At 39.2% G+C, this 23,753-nt stretch overlaps 1 protein-coding gene across 1 annotated transcript in view; it reads left to right on the plus strand.

The window, feature by feature from the left end:
* The window catches only part of PRKAR2A (protein kinase cAMP-dependent type II regulatory subunit alpha), an 84,804-nt gene that overhangs the window by 26,375 nt on the left and 34,676 nt on the right, over nt 1-23,753 (plus strand). The window contains exons 2-4 of the mRNA XM_003409883.4: nt 2,096-2,131; nt 7,273-7,325; nt 9,642-9,725. Of these exons, the coding sequence (XP_003409931.2) occupies nt 2,096-2,131; nt 7,273-7,325; nt 9,642-9,725 (173 nt within the window). The remainder of the gene's footprint in view (nt 1-2,095; nt 2,132-7,272; nt 7,326-9,641; nt 9,726-23,753) is intronic.

Here is a 23,753-nt window from a genome sequence, read left to right on the forward strand (position 1 = left end):
CTAACATCATATTTGATGATGAAAGCCTGAATGCTTTTCCCCTAAGATTGGGAACAAAGCAAAGATGTCTAGGTGGGTGTAGTTATAAAGAAGTAGCACAAAGGAGCTTTGTGATGATGGAAGTCTCCGACATACTAATGTGATACTTACCACACGTAATACTCTTTTCCTGCTTAAAAACCGTGTTTTAATTATCAGGACGTGTCAGCCTTTAAGGCACTCAGGAGTAATAAAGTAATTTTTGTTTCTTTTGAAATTGCATTATATTTTCAAGGCACATGTTTCAGATCAGGTAAACTAAACTTGGCACAGTGGTTAAGTGCTCAGCTGCTAACCAAAAGGTCAGTGGTTTGAACCTGCTCCTCAAGAGAAAGATGTGGCAGTGCTTCCATAAAGACTACAGCGTTGGAAACGTTATGGAGCAGTTCTCTCTGTCCTATGGGGTCACTATGAGTTGGAATCAACTCGATGGCACACAACAACAATCTAAATTTTAAGTCTTTCTGTTCCCTGTCAATATTTATGATAGAAAAATGAGAGTGTTCTTGGCATTGTTTCCTTGTAAGAATGGCGTGGTGTCAAACCTTGCCTAGCTTCACAAGGGGGGAGGATAATCAACATGATCAATGTCAGCCCAAAGCTGATTCCTATGAGTTGGAGATCAGACATACCTCTAACTTCCAGCCCTTTTTACCTATTCTCACACCAGCTGTCCTTTCCACATCACTGTCTACTTCTCTGTTGGGTTCGATAATTTGTTGCAGTGGCCACACACAACTCACAGACCATACTCAAGATTATGGGTATTTATTAGGGAAGTAACAGGAACAACTCATGATCAGGACAGCTCCGTCTCCGGCTGTGCCAGCAGGCAGGCCTCTGCTTTCAGGCCCTGCTCAGGTGTGGCCTCTTGCTCTTAGCCTGGCCCCTTGCTCTCGACCCAGGTCCCCACTCAGGCAAGTGTTACAAAGCTCTTTAGCTCCACCAGTAAGTACTCAGAGGCACTCCACTTTGTCAGGAAGCTTCCTGCCTGAAGGTGTCAGTTCTCTCTTGCCCTGTGGGTTGGTGAGCCCACTGTAACCACCTCACTCCATGGGTTGGGAAGCCCACCATGACATCTCACTCTGGCCTTCTGGTTCTGCTGCCACTGTTTTTCTTCCACTGGACTATGCCGTGCTTGCTGCTGATACTCACCGTCCCTTGCTGTCTCTGGTGTTAGAGCTGTCTCCTGGGTCTAGGAGGTTCTCACTGCAGGTACCCCGGGTCCAAAGAATGCTCTGCTCCTAGCTCTTCTTCTTGATGGTAGTGAGGTCCCCCCTCCAACCTCCGGGATTGGCGCCTTTTAAGCCTGGCAGGATGGCAAAACTGATTAATCCCCTACAAGGGTTCCATGTACTTTATTTGCATGGTCTCACCTCCACAAGGAGCCCTGGTGGTGCAGTGGTGAAGAGCTTGGCTGCTAGCCAAAAGGTTGGTAGTTCAGATCTACCAGCCACTTCTTGGAAACCCTATGGGGGCAGTTCCGCTCCCATTTTAGTGTAATACTCATTAAGTGATTTAAAATGAAATTCAAGTGATTTATCTATGAAATCTGGAGATTATCATTAAAGAAGGAAACTTAGTTACTATTTATTTCTGTTATTACAATAAATTCGGTAGACTTCTTGTTTGGTATGACACCACTTAGATGGAACATAGATGTGAATAACAAACTTGCCACTTTGAATATGTTGAAGTTATGGAGACCTTGTTTTCAAAGAGATACTTTATTTTCAGTTTTGCCTTTATATGATCATATTGAACAACTATTTATGGTTGAGTATGGAGCCCTGGTGGTATAATGGTCAAGAGCTTGGCTGCTAACCAAAAGGTTGGCAGTTCAAAATGAACCAGCCGCTCTTTGGAAACCCTATGGGGCAGTTCTACGCTGTGAGTTGGAACCTAACAACAACATCAACGACAACCATGAAAAAGTATGAACTCACCCACTACTTGGTATTGAGGTGTTTAATTCTGTTGTCTTTGTAAAAAGGGGGTAAAAATGGGATCATGTGATACAACGATGACTAAATGTTGCTTCTTCTTTCATTTGCAGTTCCAGTTCCTAGCAGATTTAATAGGCGAGTATCAGGTATGTGTTCTCTTCCATTATGTACCACTAAAATGCTATTTTAAGATAAGATTATCTTAAAATAAAAATAAACTGATCCCTTAAATAAAAAGATAAGTTAACAGCATTACAGAACAAGTAAAATTACCTGTAGTTTCACCATTTGATTTTCATTTTTAAGTGCTGAGTATGTATGTACATATTTTTATTTTGCTATAACCAGGTGTGGTTTCTCTCTTTGCATCTATGTAAGTGATATTTTTTCATGTTCATGATTATGGTTTTTGAAGACTGCTTTATATATCATATCACAATTGCTCGGATACTGGCCATTTTGCACCCCACCCTTCCCATCTTTTTTTTGTATTTTAGATTATGTTGCCATTAACTTCTTTCATACAGCTTTGAGCCACTTGAATTATTTCCTCAGTAACAGTCTTGGGAGTGGAATTCTCTGGTCAGAGACTGAACAGTGCTTGGCTTTTTCTCTGTGTTGCTTTCTAGAGATAGCCTGCAGGATAGGCCTCAGGGAGAAAGGCACCCTGCATAGGCTTCTTCTCTACCACCATCTCACCAGTGTGGAAGGCGGCCACTCCTTTAATTTAGGAGATGTAACAGGAATTTTTTTTTTTATATGAATAGGAATAGTAACTCAGATTGTTTTATTTGGCATTCCTTTGATTATTAACAAAAATGAATGTTTTCAAAATATGGAACATGTATTTGTACTTTCTTCTATGGGACTAATTTGATAATATTTTGCTCATTTATCTATTATGGCCTAGATTTTTTAAAAATAAACTTGAGTAAACTTTCTATCATTTTTTTTTAACTTTTTGAAATTTTTAATAGAAAAACTTCCTGGTTGATTGTTCTCTCTTTTTTTGGTAGAAATGAAAGGATTTTTTTCTCGCAAACACATTTTAATGATTCACGTTTCTGGATGAAGGAAGCACCAATTAGAATTTGGAAGGAGAAATTATGCTTGATAATCTATTTTGTTGTCATTTTGTACAGTTTCATATTACTGACTAGTGACATCTGCTGGAGAACTGAAGCAAAATAAACTTTTTAATAAGAGTCTGTGCTGTTCTTTAGTCTGCATTTTCAGTAAGTAGTTCTGAAGCACCTCCTGACACACAATGTTGTTCCCGAGGCTTTAGGGAATCACAAGGATCCTGGGCCTACCCCCATGTAACTCCTGCACTGAGACGAGCTCCTTGATGTGCAAAACCACAAGGGGCACCAAAGTAGTCATAAAAATAGATTTTTACAGAGAAAATGAAGGAAGTAATTTGGGACCAGGACTAGAGGAAGAAGGCAAAGGGAACTAAGTCTGGAGTTGAAGAGAAAAGAAAATTCAAAACCAGTTTTGAAAAATTAAGGCATAAGGCTTTTTCACAAATAGAAAGCATACAAATAATTTTAATGAAAATGGCTCCTTTTGTTTAAGTCATAGTTATGTATCTTTAGACATGAAGACTGTAATTTAACATTTGCTGCCTCAGTTATATTAATGTCTAAAATTGAGCTAGTTGCTGAAGTTCTTTGCTCCAAAATCAGAAGCACAGCAAGCCTGGAAATAGGTTAGCCCAAGACTAAGTGTACTTATTAGTAAAATCCTATTAGCCTTACGATTTATGGCTTTTTTTTTTTTCACTTTTTTTAAAAGGAATTTTTTATAATACAGGAAAATAGAAAAAAAAATAACAACACCCGTGTACCCATCTATCTTTATCTTCCAAAGTGAAAGCTTTTTAAACGCATTGTTCTAAGTAGACATTTTAAAGTCGTAGATCAAGGGGTAACAATTGAAATAGGCTGCATAAAGGTCACTGTCTTAGTTTCTTAGTGCTGCTGTAATAGCAGTACTGTAAGTGGGTGGCTTTAATGAACAGAATCTTATTTTGCTCACAGTTCAGAAGGGTAGAAGTCTGAATTCAGGGTACCAGATCTAGGGGAAGACTTGCTTTTCTCTCTGGGGTAAAATACTTGTCTCAGCTTCTCCAGCATTCTTCTCGGCATTTTTAAGTTCCTTGGTGATCTCCATGTGATGTTTATACTCCTTTTATGCTTACTTATCTTTGTTCCTAATCTGTTCTTTTTATATCTCAAAGGCGATTGGGTTTAAAACACATCTTACACTGATATGACCTCACTAACGTAACAAAGAAAATGCTCTTCCCAAATGGGATTATATTCACATGTGTAGGGGCTAGAATTTCAACACACAGTTTTGGTAAAGTGACACTGTGTACTCCTTTCGTCTTCTTTTTGACGCTTCCTGTGTTGTTTAGTATTTTCCCCATAGAATCCTTTAGTATTGCAACTCAAGGCTTGAATATTTTCTTCAGTTTTTTCAGCTTGAGAAATGCCGAGCATTTTCTTCCTTTTTGGGTTTGTAACTCCAGGTCTTTGCACATTTCATTATAATACTTTGTCTTTTCAAGCTGCCCTTTGAAATCTTCTGTTCAGCTCTTTTACGTCATCATTTCTTCCTTTCGCTTTAGCTATTCAGTGTTCAAGAGCAAGTTGCAGAGTCTCTTCTGACATCCATTTGGGTCTTTTCTTTCTTTGCTGTCTTTTTAATGACCTCTTGCTTTCTTCATGTATGATGTCCTTGATGTTATCCTACAGCTTGTCTGTTCTTTGGTCATTAGTGTTCAGTGCATCAGATCTATTCCTGAGATGATCTCTAAATTCAGGTGGGGTATACTTTTGTGGACTTGTTCTAATTTTCTTCAGCTTTATCTTGAACTTGCCTATGAACAATTGATGGTCTCTTCCACGGTCAGCCTCTAGCCTTGTTCTGACTGATTATATTGAGCTTTCCCATCATCTCTTTCCAAAGATGTAGTAGATTTGATTCCTGTGTATTCGGTCGGCAAGGTCCACATGTATAGTCGCTGTTTATGTTGCTGAAAAAAGGTATTTGCAATGAAGAAGTCGTTGGTCTTGGAAAATTCTATCATGCAATCTCCAGCATTGTTTCTATCACTAAGGTCATATTTTCCAACTACTGTTCATTCTTCTTCGTTTCTAACTTTCACATTCTACCAAATTTTGCTTCAGTAATTTAATAGGAATAGTTCAAGGAGTTGGCATTTACTGCATTCCAAGTACATTGTCTACTTGAATCCTTATGACCATCTTCAGAGGGTACCCACTACCGTCAGCCCTCGTGTGCAGAAGAGAAGGTGAAGAGTTGCGGTAAATCACCCCAGGTCACACAGCTAATGCAAATAATTGAGCATTTATTAGAAGAAAACTTTCTCAAGCTGCAATGACCTGTACTGTGAAGAAGGAACAAGTTTGCAACTTTCTGAGTAATACCAGTGATCGTATCTAGACCATTCCTGGCAAAACAGTTTTATCAGTAGATACAAAACCCATTTTATTCACTGGATGATTCATTGTCTTTTGCCACTAAAGCCTAAGGGTAAGATTTGAAAATCATGACTTGTACTGACACTTCCTATTCTCATCCTTCATCCGCTCCATCTTTGTATCCCCCTTCTATCCAGTAAGAAGCCTGGTTCCCGAAAAACATCTATTTACTTATTTACTCACTACTGTACTGTGCACAAAAGAGTTTTGGAATTGCTGTACTAGGATTGCTACCAATAGCAGTTCCTCTTTGCCCTTGGACTGTATCCCACTGAGAGTGAACATAGTACTATGCTTAGAAGCTACTTAGAATAATTCTGCTTTCTTTCTCTGTGGTTATGTTATCAGTCTGATGCATGGTTAGGTTTACATGCTTCTCTTTGTATTCAGTTTTAGGATCCTCCTACCCTTATCAATTTAATTTTTTAAATATGTAAAACATCAAGAAGGAGCCCAGGTGGCACAGTAGTTAAGCGCTGAACTGCTAACCGAAAGGTAGGGAGGTGAAACCCACCGGTCGCTCCTCTCCTCTGAAGAAAGACGAAGCAATGTGCTTCCATAAAGATTACAGCTTTGGAAACCCAGTTCTGCTCTGTCTTATTGGGTCGCTATGAGTCAGAAATGACTCAACAGCAATAGGTGTTTAAAACTTCAAAACTATATAAGACCGTTGCTCAGAGAAATTTAGCTCCTTTTACTATCCTTTCTTGCTTTTACTTTAAAAAAAAAAAAATTTTTTTTTGCTTTTACTTACACTCTAGAAAATACACTAGGAAAACAATTTCATTACTATCTGGTTTATCCTTCCCTTATTTCCTTTTGGAAAAATATGCGTCCATATATTTATTTTCCCCTCATTCTTACTTCTTTTTCCTCATGGAAGTCCTTTAGTATGGAAAGGATAGCATATTGTATTCTCTTGTACACCATGCTTTTTTTCTTAACTCTCTTAATTCTTATAGCTGTATTATTCAAATGTGTACTTATGTCATTTTGATATTTTGCTATACAAATAATGACAAAATCAGTATTTTAAAAATCTTTGATTATAAGAACAAAGACAAGTCCTGTAGGCATCTAGCCACAAACACAGGTTACTTATAAAGTAAATCAGGTTAGCTTTAGATCTCTCTTATTATGTACCTGGAACAGACCCTGATCCATAGTATTTGTTTTGTTTTCAAATTCATTCATATTTTTAAGTTATACATGCACATAACTGAACTATTTTAATGACTCCTTATCACTAAGCTTATATTACATAAAAAAAAAACAAACCCAGTGCCGTCGAGTCGATTCCGACTCATAGCGACCCTATAGGACAGAGTAGAACTGCTACATAGAGTTTCCAAGGAGCACCTGGTGGATTCGAACTGCTGACCCTTTGGTTAGCAGCCATAGCACTTAACCACTACACCACCAGGGTTTCCATATGTTGTACTTAATAGTTTTTCTCCCCTGCCCTCGTAACTCAGCAGAGGCAACACCTATACTTGTTTGTCCTTGCCACTACCATAGAATTTAGTAGGTGATATATTTTCTTGTCTCCCTCTGATTTGGGACCACCAATCCCTAGAGAGCTGGGTTTTCAGCACTTAACAGAATGCCTGTCACTAGTGGGTATTTAATATATTTGTTAACTGAAAAAAGGAATAAAAAAGATCATAACAGCTTTCCTTAGAAAACAGCGAATAAAAGGAAATTATGCTACTTCCTATTTGTCCAGTAAAAAACACACTTCTGTTTAATACATTTTCCTCTTTCTCTCAATTTAGTCTGTGCTGAGTCCTACAACCCTGATGAGGAAGAAGAAGATACTGATCCAAGGGTAAGAACTACAGCAGAGGTGTTATTCTCCACTAACTCCTTCCCTCCCCCATACCAAAATCTAATCATGCTAATAATCAAATAAATACAAATTAAAATGTTAACGAGATGAGATTTTTTATTGAATAGATTGACAATATTAAGAAGAATGAGAAGGATTGCCTAGCTGTAGCCTTCAGAAACCTTAAACATAGTCAAGCCAATCCACTCAGCAGTTCACTGAATGAAAATTCATCTCTAACAATTGGATCTTTCCCAAGGATGTATAAACAGGGATCATTGCAGTATTGTAATAGTGAAAAATGGAAACAAATGATCCAAAGTCAGGATTGTCAGGGGTTAAATTATGGTATTGAAAATGATTCTACAGATCTAGGGTTAATGACATGGAATGGTGTTTGTGTGAGGTTCCTCTTTTCCAGCGTTTTGTGAAAGAAATAAAAAAAAATTTTTTAAATATATTTATCTGTTTATTTGTATGTATGTAAGAGAATTGTATCTGGAAGCATAAACCCCAGAGGTCAACAGTGGTTGTGACAGGACTAAGGCTGATTTTTTTTAACTCAGTTTTTTTAAACTTCTATATAATTGACGTGAATTACTTTTATAAAAGCAAATACAAACCATCATTTTTTAAAACTTGGTATTATAAAAGAAACTTTAATGATTTGTCATGTATGCCTTAAAATGAATAACCTATGAAAGATTTCTGAGGCATTCTAAAAATAAAATGCTACCATTGTGTGAATATAATAGACATGTAGATTAAGACATTTTTTATTCTAGCTATTATAAAATTCTTGATGACTTTTAGAAGTTAAAACACAGTTTTTGCTAATTTTTTTATATTAAATTTAAAATATGTAACATTTTTGACATGTTATTTCTTATCAGATGAAATATCTTTTTTTAGAGTGAAGATGAAACTTGGGAAGGAACTTGAAAGGTCTCTCAATTATGACAGCAATATTTGGCAATAATTATTTTTTCTAATTCAATAAACAGTTATGGAATATCTGTAACAATAGGAATAATAATAATAGTTTTGAGCACCTACTAAATGTCATAAACTGTTCAAAACAGCCTGCATGTTAACTCATTTATTCCTCATGACAACTAATTCATAAGTACCAGTTACCATCTCCACTTAAAAGTCACTAGGCAACGCAAGACTTAACGTGAGCTCTTGATTATTTGCCTTTAAATGTTCTTCTCCTCCCACAGTCATTCCCAGCTCAATTCATGACAGCTCCATCCTTTCAGTTGCTCAGGTCTAAAACTTTGGGGTCACCCTCAGCTCCTCTTATTCTTTGATACCCACATCCAATCATTCAGCAAATCCAATGGGCACTATCTTCAAACATCCAGTATTCCACTACTTCTCAGTACCTCCATTGCAACGACCCTGGTCTGAACCACCGCCATCTGTCACTGGAATAATCACAGTAGCCTTCTAGCTTTCATTTTTGCCTCTCTCCAGGCTGTTCTTCATTCAGCAACCAGTATGATCCTTTTAAAACATGAATCAGGTCTCTTTCTTTCCTCAGTCAAAATCCTCCAATGGCCCACATGTCACTAGAGAAAAGTCCTGTTCTTCCATGACTTACAATGCCCTCTGTGATTTGTTCTTACCCATACCCCATCCCCAACCTCTTCTCCACCTTGATCTCTTACCTTCACTCTACACAGCCACACTGGCCTCCTGGGTATTTCACAAACATGCTACTCAGGCTCCCACCGTAAGGCATTGTTTTCCCTTCCTGTTCCCTCTGCTTAGAGTGCTCTTCATACAGACATACCCACATGACTTGTTCCATTGGCCAGCCTTACTTCAGATCTTTACACAAATATCACCTTCTCAGGGTTGCCTCACCTAGAGACACACACATACACTTCTTATATCACTTTCCAACATATTTTATGTATTTACTCAATGTGAGGGCAGATGTTTTTGTCTATAGATTCACTGTTATGTTCCCAGAGCTAGAACAGTGCCTGTCACCTAGTAGGTGCTCAATATTTATTGAATGAACAAATCTAGCACCCTTTTTTCCCATAAAGGCCCTGAGGCTCCCAAGGGGTAGCTCACCTGCTGCCAGCCACACAGCAGATGACTCCCAGGTTGGCACTCTTCACCCCCATATCAGACTCCCTTTCCATGTCCAGGGCACTGCTTGGGATTTGGGTAAAATTAAAATTATAGTAAAAAATGCTTTTACTTTTCCTACTTTTTAGGAGAAAGAAATATACCAATTTATAAGTGAGTAATATTAAAATGGAATAAAAAAAATTTCCCTGGTTTCATTTGGATTGACAGGTGGTTCATCCCAAAACTGATGAACAGAGATGCAGACTTCAGGAAGCTTGCAAAGATATTCTTCTCTTCAAAAATCTTGATCCGGTAACTCTGACTTTTAAAACATTTTTGCCGTAATGGTCTTTTAGCTTTTTTCCCATTTGTCACTTAAACAATTTTTAGCATTTTAGCCACAATCAAATAGGCATAAAACTTTAGTCGCATCTTACTTAACAAATGTTTTCATTCTGTTGACTGCCATAACCCAGATGTGAGCTTTTTAGAAGACTTTTAGTATTTTTCTGGGCTGTTTTGGTGCTTCCTCCAAGACAAGTGAAAGTAAATACCATTTATGACCATGCAATTTGGTCTTTGCAAGGGAATGCTCAGCTATACATGACCCTGGCTTAGTTTGAAGTATCTGGATTTATGCTGCAAATAATTTGGTTTCTCAGAGGATACCTGTGTGACAGTATCTTCATTGGGCAGCATTTCACCCTCTAGAAGTGTGTGACTGCTTCTCGATGAAGACCTCAGGGATGAAGCACTTCATGTGAGTGTGTGTCTACAAAGCTCTGGCATAGGATCTATGGCCTGGAGTCTGTTCTTCTCATGGTGGAGAGCAAAGGCTACCTCCTGGGGACAGGGAATCTTCAGATTTCCTGTTTTCCCTCAACTTTGAAGCCCACACGTTAAAGCTGAGTGGCTGATGTGTTGGGCCTGCTGGGGAATGAATCCCAGAATGTGCAGAGATGGGAAGGATGAGACTAGACTTCCCCTACTATTCACCTCCTGCAAGTATGGTTCCTGAAGACATCCCCACAGCCTTTCCTGGGAATGTGACTGGTCAGACATGAGCCTGTGATCCATCAGTCAAGGGAATCAGCCATCCCTGTTACCTGTAAACCAGTCCATTCAGCGGCTTTGTAGTTTACAGAAATAGCCAGAACTTTCCTCAGAGCTTGTTAGTCTGAGGCTGAATAAAACAAGGATAATGAGCTCAAGGAAAGACTGGTTTTAAGAAAACTGGTTTGTCAGTTGTTTTCCCCAGAAGACCTATCAGTATCAAAGGGAAAGGAATTCTCTTGTTCATGTACCCTTAATAAAGCTTATTGTAAGTTTTTACCATCAGAGTTGCTCTAAGAGAAGTTGCTGTATCAATATAATATTCAGAGTTTTCTTAGTCTTGGAGGAGACTTACCATTTTGGTATTGAAACATTATGACTGTGATTTTTCAGATTCAATTTCATTTTTTCTAATATTTTATCGTGAAAATATTCGAGTATAGAGCAAAGTTAAAAGAATTTTACAGGAACACCCATAAATCCACTGCCTAGATTCTAATATGAACATATTACTCTGCTTGTGATATCATATGCCATCTAACCCTCCCTCACAAAGGGGTCAGCAAATATGTACTATCTGTTCAACCTTTGGAAACCCTGGTGGCGTAGTGGTTAAGTGCTATGGCTGCTAACCAAAGGGTCGGCAGTTCAAATCAGCTAGGCTCTCCTTGGAAACTCTATGTGGCAGTTCTACTCTGTCCTATAGGGTCGCTATGAGTCAGAATCGACACGACAGCACTGGGTTTTCTGGGTTCAACCTTCAACAAAGGGGTGAGCAAACTTTTTCTTTTCTTTTTTAAAAATTTTTCTTGTGCTTTAAGTGAAAGTTTACAAATCAAGTCAGTCTCTCATACAAAAATTTGTATACATCTTGCTATATACTCCTAATTGCTCTCCCCCTAATAGGACAGCACACTCCTTCCCTCCACTCTCTCTTTTCATGTCCCTTCGGCCGCTTCTGACGCCCTCTGCCCTCTCATCTCCCCTCCAGACAGGAGATGCCAACATAGTCTCATGTGTCTACTTGATCCAAGAAGCTCACCCTTCACCATTGTCATTTTCTATCCCATAGGCCAGTCCAATCCCTGTCTGAAGAGTTGGCTTTGGGAATGGTTCCTATCTTGGGCTAACAGAAGGCCTGGGGACCATGACCTCCGGGGTCATTCTAGTCTCAGTCAGACCATTAAATCTGGTCTATTTATGAGAATTTGGGGTCTGCATCCCACTGCTCTCCTGCTCCCTCAAGGGTTCTTCTGTTGTGTTCCCTGTCAGGGCAGTCATCAGTTGTAGCCGGGCACCTTCTAGTTCTTCTGGTCTCAGGCTGATGGAGTCTCTGGCTTATGTGGTCCTTTCTGTCCCTTGGGCTCATAATTACCTTGTGTCTTTGGTGTTCTTCATTCTCCTTTGCTCCAGGTGGGTTGAGATCCATTGATACACCTTAGATGGCTGCTTGCTAGCATTCAAGACCCCAGCAGCCACTCTCCAAAGTGGGATGCAGAATGTTTTCTCAATAGATTTTATTATGCCAGTTGACTTAGATGTCCCCTGAAACCATGGTTCCCAAACCCCTGCCCCTGCTATGCTGGTCTTCAAAGCGTTCAGTTTATTCAGAAAGCTTCTTTGCTTTTTAGTTTAGCCCAGTTGTGCTGACCTCTTCTGTATTGTGTTGTCTTTCCCTTCACCTAAAATAATTCTTATCTACTACCTAATTAGTGAAAACCCCTCTCCCTGCTTCCTTCCCTCCCCCCTCTAGTAACCATCAAAGAATACTTTCTTCTCTGTTTAAACTCTTTCTCCAGTTATTATAATAGTGGTCTTATACAGTATTTGTGCTTTTGCAGCTGACTAATTTCACTCAGCATAATGCCTTCCAGATTCCTCCATGTTATGAAATCTTTCACGGATTCATCACTGTTCTTTATCAATGCGTAATATTCCATTGTGTGGATATGCCATATTTATTAATCCATTCATCCGTTGATGGGCACCTTGGTTGCTTCCATCTTTTCGCTATTGTAAACAGTGCTGGAGTGAACTTGAGTGTGTATATGTTCGTGTAAAGGCTCTTAGTTCTCTAGGATATATTCCAGTGAGTGCGATTGCTGGGTCGTATGATAACTCTATTTTTAGTTTTTTAAGGAAGCGCTAAATCGATTTCCAAAGTGGCTGTACCATTTTACATTCCCACAAGCAGTATATAAGTAAGTGTTCTAGTCTCTCCACAACCTCTCCAGCATTTATCATTTTGTCTTTTGTGGATTAATGCTAGCTCTGTAGGAGTGAGATGGAATGGAATCCATTGTAGTTTTCATCTGCATTTCTCTAATGGCTGATGATTGCGAGCATTTCCTCATGTATGTGTTCGTCACCTGAGCTGCTTCTTTAGTGAAGTGCCTGTTCATATCTTTTGCCCATTTTTTAGTTGGGTTATTTGTCTTTTCGTAGTTCAGTTTTTGCAGCATCGTGCAGATTTTAGAGATCAGATGCAGATCAGAAATGTCATAGCTAAAAACATTTTCCCATTCTGTAATCTTACTCTTTTGGCGAAGTCTTTGCATGAGCATAGATGTTTGATTTTTAGGAGCTCCCAGTTATCTAGTTTCTCTCCTTCATCGTTAATAATTTTTCATATACTGTTTATACTACGTGTTAGGGTTTCTAGCATTGTCCCTATTTTTTCTTCCATAATCTGTATCGTTTCAGATTTTATTTTAGGCCTTTGATCCATTTTGAGTTAGTTTTTGTGCATGGTGTGAGATATGGGTCTTGCTTCATTTTTTTGCAGATGGGTATCCAGTTATGCCAGCACCATTTGTTGAAGAGACTGTCTTTGCCCCATTTAACTGATGTTGGGTCTTTGTCAAATATCAGCTGCTCATATGTGGATGGATTTATGTCTGGATTTTCAGTTCTGTTCCATTGGTCTATGTATCTGTTTTTGTACCAGTACCAGGCTGTTTTGACTACTGTGGCTGTGTAATAGGTTCTAAAATCAGGTAGAATGAGGCCTCCCACTTTGTTCTTTTTCAGTAATGCTTTACTTATCCAGGGCCTCTTTCCCTTCCATATGAAGTTGGTAATTTGTTTCTCCGTCTCATTAAAAAAATGTCATTGGAATTTGGATTGGAATTGCATTGTATCTATAGATGAGTTTTGGTAGAATAGACATTTTTACAATGTTAAGTCCTCCTATCCATGAGCAAGGTATCTTTTTCCACTTATGTAGGTCTCTTTTGGTTTCTTGTAGTGGTGTCTTGTAGTTTTCTTTGTATAGGTCTTTTACATCTCTGGTAAGATTTATTCCTAAGTGTTTTATCTTCTTGGTGGCTACTGTAAATGGTATTGATTTGGTGATTTCCTCCTCGATGTTCTTTCTGTTGGTGTAGAGGAATCCAACTGATTTTTGTATGTTTATCTTGTATCCTGATACTCTTTTGAACTCTTCTATTATTTTCAGTAGTTTTCCTGAGGATTCTTTAGGGTTTTCTGTGTATAAGATCATGTCATCTGCAAATAGAGGTACTTTTACTTCTTCCTTGCCAATCTGTATGCCCTTTATTTCTTTGTCTAGCCTAATTGTTCTGGCTAGGACCTCCAGGATGATGTTAAATAAGAGTGGTGATAAAGAGCATCCTTGTCTGATTCCTGATCTCAAGGGGAATGCTTTCAGACTTTCTCCATTTAGGACAATGTTGGCTGTTGGCTTTGTGTACAGATGCCCTTTATTATGTTGAGGAATTTTCCTTCTATTCCAATTTTGCTGAGAGTTTTTATCATGAATGGGTGCTGAACTTTGTCAAATGCCTTTTCTGCATCAATTGATAAAATCATGTGGTTCTTGTCTTTAGTTTTATTTATATGATGGATTACATTAATTGTTTTTCTAATGTTGAATCATCGCTGCATACCTGGTATGAATCCCTCTTGGTCATGGTGAATTCTATTGGCTAGAATTTTGTTGAAGATTTTTGCATCTAAGTTCATGAGGAGTATAGGTCTGTAATTTTCTTTTTTTGTGGTGTCTTTACCTGGTTTTGGTATCAGGGATATGCTGGCTTCATAGAATGAGTTTGGAAGTATTCCATCCTTTTCCATACTCTGAAATACCTTTAGTAGTAGTGGTGTTAACTCTTCTCTGAAAGTTTGGCAAAACTCTGCAGTGAAGCCGTCAGGGCCAGGGCTTTTTTTGTTGGGAGTTTTTTGATTACTTTTTCAATCTCTTCTTTTGCTATAGTTGTTTTACCTCTGTTTGTGTTAGTTTAGGTAGGTAGTATGTTTCTAGAAATTAATTCATTTCTTCTAGGTTTTCAAATTTGTTTTTCATACAGGTTTTCATAGTAATCTGATATGATTCTTTTAATTTCAGTTGGGTTTTTTGTAATATCACCCATCTCATTTCTTATTTGGATTATTTGCTTCCTCTCCTGTTTTTCTTTTGTCAGTTTGGCCAATGGTTTATCAATTTTGTTAATTTTTTCAGAGAACCAGCTTTTGGTCTTCTTAACTCTTTCAATTGTTTTTCTGTTTTCTATTTCGTTTAATTCTGCTCTAATTTTTATTATTTGCTTTCTTCTGGTGCCTGAGGGTTCCTCTTGTTGCTCTCTTTCTATTTGTTCAAGTTGTAGGGATAATTCTTTGATTTTAGCCGTTTGTTTTTGTATGTGTGCATTTATTGATATAAACTGAACCCTGAGCACTGCTTTCTCTGTGATCCAAAGGTTCTGATAGGAAGTGTTTTCTTTCTCATTGGATTGTGTGAATTTCTTTATTCCAACCTTAATGTCTTCTATAATCCAGTCTTTTCTGAGGAGGGTATTGTTCAGTTTCCAAGTGTTTGATTTCTTTTCCCTGCTTTTTCTGTTATCGATTTCTACTTTTATGGCTTTCTGGTCAGAAAAGATGCTTTGTAGTATTTCAGTGTTTTGCATTCTGCTAAGGCTTGCTTTATGACTAACATGTGGTCTATTCTAGAGAATGTTTCACGTGCACTAAAAAAGAAAATATACTTGGCTGCTGTTGGGTGAAGTGTTCTATATATGTCTATGAGGTAAAGTTGGTTGATTGTGGCGTTTAGATCTTCCATGTCTTTATTGAGCTTCTTTCTGGATGTCCTGTCCTTCATCAAAAGTGGTGTGTTAAAGTCTCCTACTATTATTGTGGAGCTGTCTATCTCACTTTTCAGTGCTGTTAGAGTTTGTTTTATGTATCTTGCAGCCTTGTCATTGGGTGCATAAATATTTAATATGGTTATATCCTCCTGGTGTATTGTCCCTTTAGTCATTATATAGTGCCCTTCCTTGTCCTTTGGGGTGGATTTAACTTTAAAGTCTATCTTGTCAGAAGTTAATACTGCCACTCCTGCTCTTTTTTTGATTGTTGGTTGCTTGATGTATTTTTTCCCATCCTTTGAGTTTTAGTTTGTTTGTGTCTCTAAGTCTGAGTTATGCCTCTTGTAGGCAGCATATAGACAGATCGACAGATTGTGTTTTTTTTAATCCATTCTGCCACTCTCTGTCTCTTCATTGGTGCATTAAGTCCACTTACATTCAGCATGAGTATGGATAGGTGTGAGTTTAGTGCTGTCATTTTGATGTCTTTTTTTGTGTGTTGCTGGCAGTTTCTTTGTCCTACTTAATTTTTTGTGTTGAGTAGTTTATATATTGTCTTTTCCTCTTATTCATTGTTGTTGATTTTGTTTCTGCTGAGTATTTTTTTTCTTGCATTTTATTTTGATGAGCAGGATAGTCTTCTTTTTGGTTATCTTAATATTTACCCCTAGTTTTCTAAGTTTAAACCTAACTTTTATTTCTTTATATTGCCTTGTCTTCCTCTCCTGCACAAAAAATTAAGTGGGACAAAGAAACTGTCAACACACAAAAAAAGACATCAAAATGACAGCACTAAACTCATAAACCTATTTATAATTACGCTGAATGTAAATGGACTAAATACACCAATAAAGACACAGAGAGTGGCAGAATGGATTAAAAAACACGATCCATCTATATGCTGCCTGTAAGAGACTCCATTTCTTAGTCCCACTTTATTGTTTTAATGTTGTCTTCTTTTACATAATAACATGGCTGTTTCCCTGTTGTGAGTGTTTTTTTATCTTGATTTATGTTTGTGATTTCCCTGTCTGGGTTGACATCTGATTGCTCTGTCCAGTGTTCTAGTCTTGGGTTGGTACCTGATATTATTGATCTTTTACCCAAAGAACTCCGCTTGGTATTTCTTATAGTTTTGGTTTGGTTTTTACGAATTCCCTAAACTTCTGTTTATCTGGAAATGTCCTAATTTCACCTTCATATTTGAGAGACAGATTTGCTGGATATATGATTCTTGGCTGGCAATTTTTTTCCTTCAGCGCTTTATATAAGTCATCTCATTGCCTTCTTGCCTGCGTGGTTTCTGCCAAGTAGTCCGAGCTTACCCTTATTGACTCTCCTTTGTAGGTGACTTTTTGTTTATCCCTAGCTGCTCTTAAAATACTCTCTTTATCTTTGGTTTTAGCAAGTTTGATTATAATATGTCTTGGTGACTTTTTTTTAGAATCTACCTTATGTGGAGTTCAGTGAGTATCTTGGATAGATATCTTCTCATCTTTCATGATATCAGGGAAGTTTTCTGCCAACAAATCTTCAGCGGTTCTCTCTGTATTTTCTATTATCCCTCCCTGTACTGGTACTCCAATCACTTGTAGGTTATTTTTCTTGATAGAGTCCCACATGATTCTTAAGGTTTCTTCATTTTTTTTAATTCTTTTATCGGATATTTCTTCAAATATATTGGTGTGAAGTGCTTTATCTTCAAGCTCACCAGTTTTCCCTTCTGCTTGCTTGGTTCTGCTCCTCTGACTTTCTACTGAGTTGTCTAATTCTGTAATTTTTTATTGTTCATCTTCTGAATTTCTGATTGCTGTCTATGGATTCTTGCAGCTTATTAAATTTTTCATTACGTTCTTGAATAGCCTTTTTAATTTCTTCAGCTGCTTTATCTCTGTGTTTCTTGGCTTGTTCTGCATATTGCCTGATCTCCTTCCTAATTTTGTCCCTGATGTCTTGAAGAGTTCTGTATATTAATCTTTTGAGTTCTGCATCCGGTAATTCCAGGAAGGCACCTTCATCAAGAAAGTGGATTGATTCTTTGTTTTGAGAGCTTGTTGAGGCAATCATGGTCTGTTTCTTTATGTGACTTGATATTGACACTTGTCTCTGAGCCGTCTATAACTTATTGTATTGGTTTATGTTTGCTTACTGTATCCTAACTTCTTGCTTTGTTCTGTTTTGATATGCCCAAATGGGTTGCTTGAGTGAGCTAGCTTGATTATTTTCACCTTTGAAATTCTGACATCCTGTCACCAGTCTAGGAGTCAATTCACTTTTCTTGTATGAATTCAGCTCAGGTGTCCAGGTAGCTGCTGATCATCAAGTGTGTGGTTACAGGCTCTGTCCTATAGTCTTAGAAGGGCAAGGGTGATTCGTGTAGGTAGCAGTATCTGGTTGCAGCAGGGGTCACTCTCTGAAGAAGGCAGGGGGCTGAGAACCATCCCCTGAATGTCTGTGAGGAAAGCACGTCCCTGTTCCCTAGAGTGTATAGGTGGGTGGGTTCTGCAGCTGGACCATGGGCACCCAATGCTTTTGTTTTTAAGGACTGGGAGGTACCAGTTATCCTTGGACCCTTGTCACTGGTGGCTTGGTGACCTGAGTGGGGCCTCAGTCCTTATGTGCCTGATGTGGGTAGGTGAGGAACCTATTTAATAGGCAAAAAAAAAAACCCAGCAAAGCGGTGTCAAATATCAAATACCCACCACTTCACCGCACAGCTGAAATGGTTGCAGTCCGCCAACAACGGCCTATTCTCCTGAAATAGGCCCACAGAGGTCCATGCAAGGGGGAAAGGTATTCAAAGTCCATGGACTGTTTATGCCTGGACAGGAGCATCTGTCCTGAGCTCCCTTGATTAGTGGAGCTGGTAAATTATCTTTTCCTCCATTTGTGAATTTATTCCTACTCCAAGGCCAGGATGATGGCTCCGGATGCTCTACACGGCCTGTCTCAGGCCCAGGGAAACCAACAGCCACAGAGGCTGGCTTGGGGGCTGGGAGTGCAGTAAAATATACGCAAGTACTTAGCTTTTGCCGAGAGTGCCGTTCTTCTCTGGTTCCGGAGGTGTGAGTAGGCTATGTGGCTGGCTGCTTCTCCCTGAGGAAACTGCAGCTGAACACTACCACCGGCCTGCCGCAGCCGCTCCCGGGAATGGTGTCGGAGGGATCCCAGCGATTGAGGTCAGGTAACTCCTCTCTGCTTCTGAACTGTCTCTCCCTCCCCCTGCCACTCAGTCCATTTTCTAACTTTGCATTTGATATTCAGGGCTCCTAGCTTCTCATAAATATAATCGTTGCACTTGTTTTTTTGGGTCTTTGTTGTAAGGGGGCTCTCAGGAAGCATCTGGCTATTCCACCATCTTGGCCTCACCTCCAGCAAACTTTTTCTTAAAGAGCCAGATGGTAAATATTTCTGTCACAACTGCTCAGCCCTGCCTTTGTAGTGGGAAAGCAGTGATAGAAAATCCATAAATGAAAGGGTGTGGGTATGTTCCAATAAAATGTTACACAAAAATTGGCGGCAATTTCTTATTTTTTTTTTTTGTTGCATTACAGCTTATATCACAGATATATCACAGATATCATTATACCAAAAACACAAAACCTACTGCCATTGAGTCGGTTTCGACTCCTAGTGACCCTATAGGACAAAGGAGAACTGCCCTATTATAGGGTTTCCAAGGCTGTAAATCTTTACGAGAGGAGACAGCCACATCTTTCTCCTGCGGAGTGGCTGATGGGTTTGAACTGCCGGCCTCTCTGTTAGCAGCCAAGTGGCTCTAACCACTGTGCCACCAGGGCTCCAAGATATCGGTATACATCTCCTTAAATTCTATGGCATGGATTTCATGAACCAGAGTTTGATATTTGTTTATAGTTTTGTATATAGTAAAATGCACAAACCTTAAGTGTACATTAGCTGAGGTTTGACAAATATATACACTTAGATAACTTCAAACCCCTATCAAGATATAGAATATTGCCATTGCCCAAAAAGTTATTCCTGCTCTCAGCCCAGAGACAACTGTTGTTTTGTTTTACTCTACAATATATTCGTTTTGCCTGTTTTAGAATTTCATATAAGTTGAATTGTATACTATGTACTATTTTTGTGTGAGGCTTCTTTGACTCAGCACTGCACTTTTGAGGTTCATCCATGTTGTTGCATGTATCAGCAACTCATTCTTTTTTCTTTTTATTTTGGACTAATTTTATACTCACTAAAATGTTGCAAAAATAATAGAGTTCCCATATACCCTTCATGCAGCTTACTCTAATATTAACATCTTGCATAGCCACAGTATAATTATCAAAACCAGAAAATGAACACAGTTGCAGTCCTATTAATTAAACTGCAAATCTTATGCAAGTTGCACCAGTTTTCTCATTAATATCCTTTTTCTGGTCAGGGATCTAATCCCGGATCCCATGTTGCATTTAGTTGGTATTTCTCCTTAGTCTCCTCTAATCTGTGGCAATATTCAGTCTTTCTTTGTCTTTCATTATTTTGCCATTTTGAAGAGTAATGATCAGTTACTTAATAGCAAGTCCTTCAATTTGAGTTTGTCTGATGTTTCCCCATGATTGTGCCAGAATACCACAGAAATTATGCTGTGTCCTTCTCAGAGCATCATGCCAAAGTATTCGTGATGTTAGTATGTATAAAATGGCAAGGGTAGTAGCATCAGAACCTAAGTACAGGGAAGTAATGTGAATCAAGATCAGTCCAAGGCTGATCTCTATGAGATGGAGGTCAGACATACCTCTACTCTCCCACCTTTTTACCAGTTTTGACACCAGTTGTTCCTCCCACAGAACTCTCTATTTCTCTTCCGGGTTCAATAATCTGTTGCAGTAGCCACACAAAACTCACAGACCATATTTACAGTTAAGTGGTTTATTAAGGAAGCAACAGGGTACAACTTGGGATCAGGATCAATAGACTACAACTTGGAATTAGTATCAGGAAGCATGTAGGCACTCTCCCTTCTTCAGTGCAGGACAGTTCTCTCAGCGAAGCAGGCCTCCTCTTAGCACCCTCAGGACAGGCTCCTCCTGGCCCCTTCAAGACAGGCTCTTCTTGGCCCTGCCATTTGTCATTACCTACTCTTGCCATTGGGCCCCTACCGGACCTGTTGCCATGTTCAGTGTTACAGCCCTTGACCCATGTTATAGCTCTTTTAGGAGGTTCCTTGCCTCTTACGATGGTTAAGGTTAGTGTCAACTTGGCTAGGCCATGATTGTCAGTGGTTTGGCAGATATTATATAATCATCCTCCATTTTGTGATCTGACATGAGCAGCCAGCCAATCAGTTGAAAGGCACATCTTGGAAGTGTGGCTTACGTCCAATATATGGATGTTCTGGCAAAGCTTGTCATCCTCTGACCTCCAGTTCTTGGGATGTAAACTAGCAGCCTACTGCCTGTCTGCAGATCTTGGGATTTGCCGGCACTTGCAACCTGGTGAAGCAGCAGGCTGATGCCTGACCTGCCGATCTGGGGTTCATCAACCCCTGCAACCATGTGAGTCAGGAGAAGTCTCTAGCCTGATGCCTGACCCATGGATTTGGGACTTGCTAGCCTCCACATGAGCCATTTCCTTGAGATAAATCTGTCTATATATGTTTACATACATGTATACGCTTCACTGGTTTTGCTTCTCTAGAGAACCTCCTCTTCTGCTTCTCCTCTCTTACCTTTTCTCCTTTCTGCTTCTTCCCACTTTGCTGTCTCCTGTTTCTTTCTGTCTGAAAAACCTCTATGGGGTTAGCTGCATATTTACACAAACTCCTTGTCAATTTCAAGGTATGCCCCCCTCCCAGTGGGGGGCCACAAACTGACCAATCTCTTCTTGGTAGACCAGAGACACTTCATTTGTATAGTAAGCTATAGTCATCTCATTTATATAGTCCATAGTCACTTTTTTATAGTCACTTCATTTACATAGTGTATTGACCAATCGCTGCAAGATGCATACCAATCACGGCAGGTTGCAGCCCAGGGCCAAACAAAAAGTATCAAACCACGAATTGTTCACAGCTTACCTAGGAAATGTCAGTCAACCTGGATGAAAGTAACAAACCCTCTGGGATAGAAAACTAGGGCAAAGGTAACTCCTCAGATCATAGGGGGAAGATCTCTCAAGTTGTTTTTCGAAAAAACCAAGGCAAAAGGCCACATAAAGGAACTCATTTCACCACAGTACAGGCATACTTCGAGGATACTATGAGTTCGGTTCCAGAACACCTCAATAAAGTGAAAATCACTATAAAGCAAGTCACACATATAAAAGTTATGTTTATACTGTACAGTCTACTAAGTGTACAATAGCATTATGTCTAAAAAATGATGTACATACCTTAATTAAAAAATTCTTTATTTCTAAAAAATGCTAACCATCATCTGAGCCTTCAGCGAGTCATAATCTTTTTGCTGGTGGAAGGTCTTGCCTCGGTGTTGATGGCTGCTGACTGATTAGGGTAGTGGTTGCTGAAAGTTGGCGTGCTGTGGCAATTTTTTTTTTTTAATTATTTTTTTATTTTAACTTTTATTGAGCTTCAAGTGAACGTTTACAAATCAAGTCAGACTGTCACGTATACTTACTCCGTAAGGTGTATATAAACTTATACGTGACAGTCCCACTTGCTCTCCCCCTAATGAGTCAGCCCTTCCAGTCTCTCCTTTCGTGACAATTTTGCCAGCTTCCAACTCTCTCTATCCTCCCATCCCCCCCTCCAGACAGGAGATGCCAACACAGTCTCAAGTGTCCACCTGATATAATTAGCTCACTCTTCATCAGCATCTCTCTCCTACCTGTTGTCCAGTCCCTTTCATGTCTGATGAGTTGTCTTTGGGAATGGTTCCTATCCTGGGCCAACAGAAGGTTTGGGGACCATGACCGCTGGGATTCCTCTAGTCTCAGTCAGACCATTAAGTCTGGTCTTTTTATGAGAATTTGGGGTCTGCATCCCACTGATTTCCTGCTCCCTCATGGGTTCTCTATTGTGCTCCCTGTCAGGGCAGTCATCGATTGTGGCCGGGCACCAACTAGTTCTTCTGGTCTCAGGATGATGTAGGTCTCTGGTTCATGTGGCCCTTTCTGTCTCTTGGGCTCTTAGTTATCGTGTGACCTTGGTGTTCTTCATTCTCCTTTGATCCAGGTGGGTTGAGACTAATTGATGCATCTTAGATGGCCACTTGTTAGCATTTAAGACCCCAGACGTGTGGCAATTTTTTTAGATAACAAGGAAGTTTGCTGCATCGATTGACTCTTTTATGAGCAATTTCTCTGTAGCATGCGATGCTGTTTGATAGCATTTTACCCACAGTAAACTTCTTTCAAAATTGAATCAGTCCTCTCAAACACTGCCACTACTTTATCAACTGAGTTTATATAATATTCTAAATCCTTTGTTGTCATTTCAACAATGTTCACAGCATCTTCACCAGGAGTATATTCCATCTTCACCAGGAGTAGAAACCACTTCTTTTCTCACCCATAAGAAGCAATTCCTCATCTGTTAAAGTTTTATCATGAGCTTACAGTAATTCAACCATCTTCAGGCTCCACTTCTAATTCTAGTTCTCTTGCAGTTTCTACCACATCTGCAGTTATTTCCTCCACTGAAGTCTTGAACCCCTCAAAGTTATCCAGGAGGGTGGGAATTAACTTCTTCCAAGCTCCTGTTAAAGTTGATATTTTGACCTCCTCCTGTGAATCATGAATGTCTTTAATGGCATCTAGAATGGTGAATCCTGTCCAGAAGGTTTTCAATTTACTTTGCCCAGATCCATCAGAGAAATCACTGTCTATGGCAGCTATAGCCTTATGAAATGTATTTCTTAAATAATAAGACCTGAAAATCGAAATTATTCCTTGATCCATGGGCAACAGAATGGATGTTGTGTTAGCAGGCATGAAAATAACAATCAGCACTGCTTCACCATGCACTTTTATGTTATGGAGGTAGCTTCTTCCCTTAAACCTTATGAACCAACCTCTCTTAGCTTCAGACTTTTCTTCTGCAGCTTCCTCACCTCTGTCAGCCTTCATAGGATTGAAGAGAGCTAGGGCTTTCCTCTGGATTAGGCTTTGACTTAAGAGAATGTTGTGGCTGGTTTGATCTTCCACCCAGACCACTAAAACTTTCTCCATATCAGCAATAAGGCTCTTTCACTGT

This window comes from Loxodonta africana, chromosome 22 (assembly GCF_030014295.1).
Source record: "Loxodonta africana isolate mLoxAfr1 chromosome 22, mLoxAfr1.hap2, whole genome shotgun sequence".
Classification (NCBI taxonomy): Eukaryota; Metazoa; Chordata; class Mammalia; order Proboscidea; family Elephantidae; genus Loxodonta; species Loxodonta africana.